This window comes from Suricata suricatta, chromosome 10 (genome assembly GCF_006229205.1).
Source record: "Suricata suricatta isolate VVHF042 chromosome 10, meerkat_22Aug2017_6uvM2_HiC, whole genome shotgun sequence".
In the NCBI taxonomy this organism is placed as follows: Eukaryota; Metazoa; Chordata; class Mammalia; order Carnivora; family Herpestidae; genus Suricata; species Suricata suricatta.
This window is the reverse complement of record NC_043709.1, coordinates 127,495,892-127,506,042: the sequence shown is the minus strand read 5'-3', so window position 1 is coordinate 127,506,042 and position 10,151 is coordinate 127,495,892. Positions and strand designations below refer to the sequence as shown.

General features: G+C 45.1%; 1 protein-coding gene across 4 annotated transcripts in view; it reads right to left on the bottom strand.

The window, feature by feature from the left end:
* Positions 1–425: 425 nt before the first annotated feature.
* USP6NL (USP6 N-terminal like) overlaps positions 426–10,151 on the bottom strand; it is a 173,297-nt gene continuing 163,571 nt past the window's right edge. For all 4 annotated transcript variants that reach the window (XM_029954760.1, XM_029954761.1, XM_029954759.1 and 1 more), the window contains one exon: positions 426–4,461. In XM_029954760.1, coding sequence (XP_029810620.1) covers positions 3,080–4,461 — 1,382 coding nt within the window. In that variant the 3' untranslated portion in view covers positions 426–3,079. The remainder of the gene's footprint in view (positions 4,462–10,151) is intronic.

Sequence of the window (10,151 nt, the reverse complement as noted above, 5' to 3'; positions counted from 1 at the left end):
AAAGCCATTTGAGTTTCTGAAATCGCTTATCTGCCTGAAAGGAGAGTCTCCCCCAAAGTCTCAACTGTCCCAAATCCTGTCTCCGGGTCACTGCACTCTCTCCAGCACCATGCCCACACACGGCCACACCCTGTCCCATCGCCCATCACTTCTCGGGCCCGCTTATCTTCTCAGAAGTGTCCTTCCCCCCCCTCCCCCTTCCCGCTAAGTTAGCTGCGCAGACCCCAAGTCCAGCCCTCCGCTGAGTCACCCAGGCCTGGGCACCGGTGATGCAGGGTGCACCTGTGAGTACACTTCTGTTCTTCTCTTGTCCTTCTGCATCTGCCAGACCAACTGAGAGAACCCAGAAGGGTGGAAGGAAAAATAATTTTTTCTTCCTCTACCATACTTTGAAATCTGATGACATTTATGTATATACATCTCTCTCAGCTTTAAAAAGCTGTCTATTTTATTTTTAATCTGCTAAAAAATCTAAATACCTGAAAGAGTCAAACTTTTAAAGGCTTTTGAGACTCTGGGTCTTGTCTCTTTAACTTTTCAAACTAAATATTAAAACAATATACCAGAGTGCTTATTGTGTGTGGCAAGACTGCTATAAAGAAAAGACTGGATAACGGCAAACATTTACAGCGTGTGCCGCCGGAAGGATCAGCCTCTGCTCCATGAGGACCTGCACCAGAAACAGTTTCACGATCACATTCAACCCACTTTACTAGTGTTACTTCTTTCATCATTATTCCATTATTTATCTTTTACTAAAAGATAAATTTGAAAGACTAAAATTGTACAGTAGCAAAATAACTTCAAATCAAAAGCTTCCTACTTGAAAAACTAATGGAGAGAGCTACATTTTATCATGGGGAAGACTGGAGATAACCTTATTGCTGTTAATAACGGCAGACAAAATAAAGGCAAGGTGATATCATTCTAAATACAGTGCTCTCGGAAATTAATAAAGCATTTAACGTATAACCATGATACATATATCCAGTCATGCAGCCAAACACCGAGTAGTATCTCAATTAGAAGAAAATTAGCTTTAGAAGCATCTGAGATGCAGCACTTTTACCATATGAAAAACGCACATGAAAGACACAAAACGAAATAGACTTATTACTTTTAGCATGTTAAAAACAATCACATCAAAAAAAGTATACAGATAAAAATGTCATAGATGACATAAGAAAATAGTGTGTGTGTATATATATTCTGCATATATATATATATATATATATAAATCTACAGTATTTACCACTGTTGACATATATATTTTGGAGCAGCTCAGATGCTGTCACCACACCCTACACTGTACAGCCTGGTTTATTACAAGTCACAGAATCATGGTTTAAAAGTGGGAGCGAATATCCTCAGCTACAACTCGTGACACTGTCTTCCTAAGCCTCCACGTGATCTGAACCGAGCGCCCGGGGACAGCAGGGTTTGGCGCGAGCTTCAGCATAGTGCTAGGCTGCTACACACTGCGTTTGTTTTCCATTTAATAACATCATTACCGAGTTGATTAAAATTACATTAGATCATTATATACATAAAAAATATTGTCACATTCACTAGCTAAACAAATGTTACTCTCATTTGAAAAGACATACTTCGGTACCTTGAAAGTTTAAAGCTCCAACTTGTGACACGAAGAGCCATGGGTGTTAGGGTTTCTACTCTCTTCATTATTTCAGCACTGGGAAAGGGTGCTGAAAACGAGCTCTCCCGGTATGCACAGTCATACTTTCTGGGAGTGCCTGAAACTTCGCCAGTGTTTTGGTAACTGTAGTGTAATAGAATATTTTAGAAGACATTGCTCATTTTTTAACCATGAACCTGAATGTTTTTCACAGAGAAAGAAAAAAAAGGAGATTTTTCAAAGTAGGAAAGTCACACCCTTTTTAAAAAAAGACTAAAATCTTAGGACTCCTATTAATAATTAGGATCACATTGTTTACAATTTTACACAGTGATAATTTAATGGCCTAAGTGCAGTGACATCCACTAGGGCCTTTAAAGAAAGGCAGAGACTAGGGAAAAGGGAAAGCCAGAGAAAGCCCATGGAAATGAAGGCCCTGGGCCTGCGAACGGGTGGGCGGAAGTGAGGAGCCGCCATATTGCTGATGCAGCTTTCAAAGGGCCTTCAAAGGAGGCGCTCTGCTCCGCAGCCCCGCGCTGCACTCCTCAGTGACCCGCCTGCTGGCGTCCCCTGGAGAGCAGGGCCCGGCCCTTCCGGCCCTTCCTTCGCACCGGCAGGGGCATTCTGCTCTGGGCTTTGCCAGAGTCAGACCTGAACAAAGGGCACCTAACGCACTACAACTGCTCTGACACTGACCCCGGGCCGCGCCTTTGGCCATAAACTTACTTTGAGCGCCCAGATGTTTAAGCACCATTAAGTGGTGAGCCTTGCTCTCCAGTGTCTTTAATTTTCAGATGGAAAGAAAATGGCTGCAATTGCAGAGCAGCTGAATCGGGTCAGGGCAGACCCTTACGGCACTCTAGGACCTGGGTAAAAAATAGATGGGGAAAAAACAAAACTTGAGTGAAAGGTAAGTTAAGGAAAGGAAGAAATGTAAATTATCCCATGAATATAGATTAAAATTAGTTTCTTTTTTTTAATGTTTCTCTAGTTCTGTGTTCAAACGTGGGTGCACAGAGGCCTTTTGGTATCTACTAAAAGATGCGCACGCTACATTTAGCCTTAAAAATGCCTAGTCTACGCAGTTTTTCAGTGCCTTTATAACATTTCTCAAAAGAGGAATGGCTAATGGAGTAAAAATGCTCAGGTTTTGGAGACAGATATAATGAAATGAGTGATGAATTCTCATCATGCCTGCACTCCTCAACGCCACTGCTGTTTTTATGTTAAATTCTTTTCAACAGATCCAATGATGATGCAATTTAACAAACGCTCATCTTAAGCAGCATCGACGTGGGGATGAAACGCTTCTACACATTCTTACTACTAGCATGTACTGGAATTGTGCGAGGTGTTTACAATAGTATGAAATACTGCTTTGGCAATTACAAACATAGCACTGTGTGTTTCATGGTTCCTACTCTCTTGTCTTTACCAAGTAAATCACAGCAATACTGATTCTTGAATAGAAAGTCCATCCCGATTTCTGTAGTGATATCCTGGAGGCGAGGGCCCTGAATACTGATACCCAGAGGAACTGGCATCTTCTAAGCCTGGTGAAGTTCTATATCGCACTGGACTATCTACGGAAACCGCCGGGAGGCTATGGTCCTGAAAGGAAACATGTTGAAAGGCGGAATATTTTGGTAACTTGCTTAAGTGGCTCCGGTTAGCATCCTGGGTCCACAGCTGTCCGTGAGTCTCGGGTCTGTATGTGTAACTAACTTCTGACCATTTTCTGTTATCTGGCAGATAATCCACTGGAGGGATGATGAATTTTCTATCCTTTGGTGACTCCGAATTGCCTGCATACCCCCCGGCAGCAGTCTCAACAGGAAGAACTTCTATTCGGCTGGATGGAAGGACCAGAGGAAGGGGACGGCCATACGATTTCTCTGGAGAGACATTGACTGAAAGAGCAGAGCCATAAGGTCTCCTGGAAGGACTCACTTGCGTCCCCTGGGTAAAGTGCCGAGAGGCGAGGCCGCTGTTAGCAGCGGGGGTGTGTCGGGGAGAACTTCCGTGGTAAACTGGGGGGTTGCTGTAGGAGGGGGGGTGCGCTGTCCTGCGGTCTTCCCCGTCGAACGGAGACGAAGACTTTGTGGGACCCACAGGCTGCACTTTGAAAGTGAACTTGTTTGGTACTCGTGCCGGACTCGACCCCGGCTCCACGTGCTTCCCGGGGCTGTGAGAGTGCGCCCTCTCCAGCGCCTCCTCGACCGGAGCGCTGCCGTCGGGGTCAGGCACGTTATCATACTGGGACGCGGTGGAGCCCCGTTTCCCTTCATCGACGTCCCAAACCTTCATCTTTGGCCGCACATTTGACACCCGAGCATCGGCAGAACTGGGGACGTCGGCTGTGAGTGAGGGGTGCGCTGACCTACTTTTGCCTTCAATGGCATATTTGGCAGTTTTTTCGAGAGCTGAAACATCTGACGGTTTATTCCACTTGGGCACAAACTCCTTCCTGATAGTTGAAGTGGCATTGCTGTTCTGGTTAGCGGCCGCGTGATTATACTGCCTCGGGCCGTCCTGTGGGCCACACGGAGGTTTCCTCTGCACATCTGCTTCCTCTTTCAGCTTCTTACTGTCTTCGTCCCCGGATCTCCTCCTCAGCGCCCTTACTCTTTCTGGTGTGCCAACCCGCCCTTGGTGGAGAGGGGAATGCTCATGTTTTTTGTGAGGTGAGGAGCCGCTCTCTCTTCTGCTGCTCAGAGGGGGACTTGACCTGCCAACACTTCTTTGCCCGTTGCTCAGGTGAGTGATGCCAGCAGATTCGGCCGGAAGCTGTCCCAAAGGTTTCCTTGGGTATTCGTCCTCTTTACCTAGAGGGAAAGACAGACCCACAAATAACATAAATACAGCCGTCAATAGTATCAGATATAAGAACCGCATTATGAACAGCTGCATACTTTTCATACGAACACTCATACACGTACACATACACCACTGGATCAGTTTTTAGGGAGACTGATACGAAAACATACCAATGTGCAGGTGGGAATATTTTATGAACTTATGAGTAAGGTTCATACAGAGTAACACGTGACTCTTAGGTTTCTTTGAGCTACACTGCCACGTGCTTCTTCGAGGACACAGCGCGACGGTCTCGTTTCCATCACTACAACCGCCGTGCTGATCAGCAGTTCTGGGTCCTACGTTACTTTCGCTTTGGCCGGCCTCAACTAAAATGGTTTCAAAATCTCAGTAAAACTTCTCCTTTAAGCAGGTCTACCAAATTGAAAAGGCAGGTGATGGCCAAGTGTGTTCTCAAAGTTGAAAGTGAAAAGCAATACCTGCTATTCACCAGGTACTCCACACAGTGCTGGAAGTGCAGCCAGAGCAGCCCAGCAACAAAAGGAAACAAAAGGCATCTAAAGGAAGAAGTAAAACCTTCACTCTCTGCAGATGACATGATGCTACTATAAAAGAGAAAACTGGAAAGACTCCACCCAAAAGCTACTAGGACTGATAAATGAGTTCAAGAAAGTCACAGGATATAAAAACAATGTACAGAAATCTGTTGCATTTCTATATACTACTAATGAAGCAGCAGAAAGAGAAATTACAAAAACCATCCCATTTATAGTTGCACCCAAAATAATAAAATACCTAAGAGTAAACTTAACCAAGGGAGTGAAAGATCCGTACCTCTGAAAAGTGCAAAACACTGATGATGACGGAAATTGACAATGACACAAAGAAGTGGAAAGACATTCCATGCTCATGGAAGAACAAATTTTGTTAAAACTTCTCTACCACCTAAAGCAATCTACACATTTAATGCAATCCCCATTAAGATACCAATATCATTTTTCACAGAACTAGAGCAAATAATCCTAAAATTTGTATGGAACCACGGAAGACCCCAAGTAGCCAAAGCAATCTAGAAAAAGAAAAACAAAACTGGAGGTACCACAACTGGAAGCCTGAAGCTGTACTACAAAGGTGCCATGATCCTAACAGTCTGTGCTGACACCAAAACAGGTGCACTGGTCACTGGAACAGAACAGAGATCCCAGAAAGAAACCCACAGTTACATGGCTAATTAGTCTTTGACAAAGCAGGAAACTCCATGCATTGGGGAAAAGCCTCTTCAATAAATGGTGCTGGGAAAACTGGATAGCAACATGCAAAAGAATGAAACTGGGCCATTTCCTCACACTATACACAAAAATAATCTCAAAATGGATAAAAAACCTAAATGTGAGATGTGAAACCATAAAAATCCTAGATGAGAGCACAGGAAGTAATGTCTCTGATATTGGCTGTAGCAACATTTTTCTAGATGTCTGCTCAGGCACGAGAAACAAAAGCAAAAATAAACTATTGGGACTACATCAAAATAAAAAGCTTCTGCACAGTGAAGGAAAAAAATCAACAAAACTAAAAGGCAATGTACTGAATGACAAAAAAAATTTTGCAAATAACATATCAGATAAAAGGTCACTACCCAGAAATATATAAAGAACTGTAACTCAACACTCAAAAAGCAAATAATCTAATTGAAAATGGGCAGAAGACATGAACAGACATTTCTCCAAAGAAGACATACAGATGGCCAACAGACAAATGTACAAATGCTCAATATCACTCATCGTCAGGGAAATGCAAATCAAAACCATAACAAGCTTTCACCTCACACCTGTTAGAATGATAAAAATGAAGCACAACAAGCAGTAAGTTGGCTAGGATGTGGGGGGAGGAGCCTTCATACACCATCGGTGGGAATGCAAAGGGACACAGCCACTGCGGAACACAGTATGGAGGTTCCTCAAAAAGTTACAAGTAGAACGACCCTAAGGTTCAATAATTGCACTACCGGGTACTCACCCAAACGAGATGAAAACACTAATTCAAAGGGATACGTGGACCCCTGTGTTTACTGCAGCATTATTTACAAGAGCCAAACTATGGAAGCAGCCCAAGTATCCACTGATAGAGGAACAGATAAAGTAGATGTGCTATACATATACACATACACAAATACTACGCGATTCCACTCCTATATGGAACTTAAGAAAACAAATGATCAAAGGAACAAAAAGGAGAGACAAACCAAAACAGACACTTAACTATGGAGAACAAACTGCTGGTAACCAGGAGGGATGTGGGAAGGGAGACGGGGGACGGGGATTAACTGTACACTTGTCTTGATGAGCACAGAGTGCTGAATCACTATAACGTACACCTGAACCTAACATAACATTACGTTAACTCTACTGGAATTAAAATACAAAAAAAAAAAAACATTAAATAAAAATTGGGCACCTGGGTGGCTCAGTTGGTTGAGCAACCGACTTCAGCTCAGGTCATGATCTCGCAGTTTGTGGGTTCAAGCCCCACGTCAGGCTCTGTGCTGACAGCTCAGAGCCTAGAGCCTGCTTCAGATTCTGTGTCTCCTTCTCTCTCTGCCCCTCCCCCACACTCTTTCAATAATAAATTTAAAAAGTTTTTTAAAGTAAAAAAAAATAATAAAACATTTAAAAAAATGAAAACTCGAAAATGATTATAATAATCAAGATGTCCCATATATGTCATCTTGAAAAAAACAACAACAGTGGACTTCCCTTGTACCAATTCCGTGGTTTACAACAGGTGTTTCATGAGGTGCCTGTCTGGCTCCGTCAGTGGAGCACCGAGTTCCTGAACTCGGGCTGTAACTTTGAGCCCCCTACACTGGGTATAGAAATTATTTTTAAAAATCTTTAAACTAAGTTTTTCACATATTAAAAAATAATATTCTCACCTACAAACATGCAGTTGCTCTCCAGGTACCTTCCCGCCCATCCATCTACGAGTGTCATTGCATAAACTGCTCTGGGCACCATGCTAGGCAACGTGTCACTAGAGGCGAGCACACAGACCCCGTGTTCATGTCACTCACGCTCTGGGTGATGATAATTTTGTTCTTCACCCACATATTGGACTTTTAAGATACTGAAAAAATACATTCGGTGAGCTTTCCTTTGGGTGGAGGGGAGTGGAGAATGATGGAGAAACAATACCCTTTAAAGAGTTAAGCTACCTGGGGATCGGAATTAAGCCAAAAATAACCTTTGTGCTCTTCGAATCCAGGAGTTTTTGAACGTTGTAAAAGCAGGCTCTTTTTTTTTCTAACCAAATTTCATATGAGTCCCCAATATATAAAGAAAATAAAAACACAGCTGCTCTGATAAGACTGGAAAGTCACCCCTTTCCCTCTTCCCTCAACTGGGCGGCTGCTCAGAGCCCGAGGCTCAAGACCCAGTCCTAATCCTGCCGGCCCCGGAGAGATGGGGACGGGGTCTCAGAGAGGCAGACAAGGAACGGGACCCAGGGCCGCGTGTTTTCACTCCCCGCTCGCTGCTTTCTGCCACTGTGCCACATTCAGTACACTCCAGAGACACTTCTGATGGTGTTAGCGGCTTCTAACTTTACTTGGACCATATTTGCATCCGTTCTCCATTTTGCACATTTGAAAGCACACAAATCGCTAGACTTGGCAATTACAGCTTGTTTCATTCACTTATCCATTCAACAAATACGTATGTATCGAGCAAATTCTATGCACCAGGCACTGCCAAGGGAGCTGGCAGTCCAGGAAGGACACGGAGGATGCACTCCCCATGGGACACACATGCTCATGGGCAGAGCTAGGAAGACGGCACCAGGAGAAGGCAGCGGGAGAAGCTGGAGTGGGGCAGGACCGTGCAGGGCAGAGCTCCGGCAAGGATGGAGGCGCGCCGTGCCTCGACCAGGGGACAAGCAGAGACCAGCTGGGGACGAGGCCTGCGTAACAGCAGTCACACCACACAGGGCCTTGAAGCATACAGTAAGGGCTCTGAACTTCCTTCTGAGTTAACTACCAGCTATGAGGGGCTTTTCAGCAGAGTAACATCCTCTGACGCCTCTCTTACCAAGTTCACTTCGGTGGGCTGAACCTACATTATGTAGCACAACAGGAAGCGCTAATGTTCATTAAGCACTTACCATGCGTCAGCCACCGCTCAAACAGCTATACATGTAGTCTTTAGAAATAGGCACAGAACGTAGGTCACGACTATGACCTCCCAATGTACAGAGGAGGAAACTGAGGCAGAAATGAACTTGCGCAGGGGCTCCTAGCTGGTAAGCGGCAGGCGCACAATTTAAGCCAGAGCTGCTTCCAGAGCACTCTGGGACGAATCACATACTCGAAGGGCCCACCCTTGCCCGTGCGCCGTGTGGGAGCAGAGGAAAGGTGCACTCAGGGCTTGAAGACAACAACAGATACTATCCAGTGACCAAGGGGGTCACTGGCATCGTTCCCATGTCTTTTTACTAAAAGGAAGGCGTTTTGTGGCACGTGGACACGATATTTTAAGTGATGACCCAAACAGTGAAATGCTCGTTTATGACAAAAGTGTCCTTGACTGTGAAATCATCCAACGTTAACACCACGGCAGGTCTGACTGGTCTCACAGGAGCCGCCTGGAATCAAGGTGAGGGAGGTGACCCACATGCAGCCCGAGTCGAGACTACTCCCAAGTACTTAGCCTACTGGGTTAAAAATTAACAGTAACAATAAAACTACAATCGATCCATGGCCCCAAAAAGCTTTTACCAGTTCTACAAATAGTTATCTATTTAGTGCCAGATAAATGCAGGAATTCCTTCTTCCCTGGAGACAGGTAACACCAACAAGCAAATTATCAAGAAGATATAAAGACCTATGTCATCGAAAAACTGAACTTCAGACTTTCCTTTGAGTCCCCACTTGGACCATTTTCTAAGGGCACAGCACAGGAGCCCGAATGGCAAATTCAATGGCGGGCTGATATTCCATCAGATAAAAAATATCGGCCCGTCATCACAACACAACACTCATTCCAGGTTGGTGGGTAGGAACCCGATGAAAACCATAACCATTAAAAGGAACAGGAAAACACTGGTGCCCAGAGAGTGGTGGATTCATGCCTGCAAAATGTGCTGTCATGGGGACCACACCAGATTAGCTGTAGAGCCCCTCACGCTGAGCCCTTTAAGCTGCCCGCTTCTCCGCCACTCGAGTGGCTTCGGCTTCCTGCAGAGAGAGCCACCAGCATTTCAGTCCACATGAAATCATTTGAAATATTTAAAAAGTTCTCTGTGGCGGTGTTGAACACTACCACCACCAGATTTCAAGACGAGCTGCCGCCGCCACGGGCCCATACGTGGACACCCTAGATCATGATCTGGGGCTGAAAGCTTCACCTGTTTCTCTTAGCCTGGACTGGGAATGCTCACCTCCCGCCGTCAAGCTGCAATCTGGATCAATTCGCAACCCACGAAAACCAAATTCCCTTGTACTTAGGGTTTTGCAAGGTTAGCTAACTGCTAGGGACTGAATGTTTGTATCCCCCCAGAACTCATATGCTGAACTCCCCAGCGAAACGGTACTTGGAGTTGGGGTGTGGAGGTAATGAGGTCATGAGGGGGACCCGCCGGGACCAGTGCCCCCACCGGTCGTCAGGGCGGAGCGGGGGATGGGCCACAAAGGGACGTGTGATCTGAC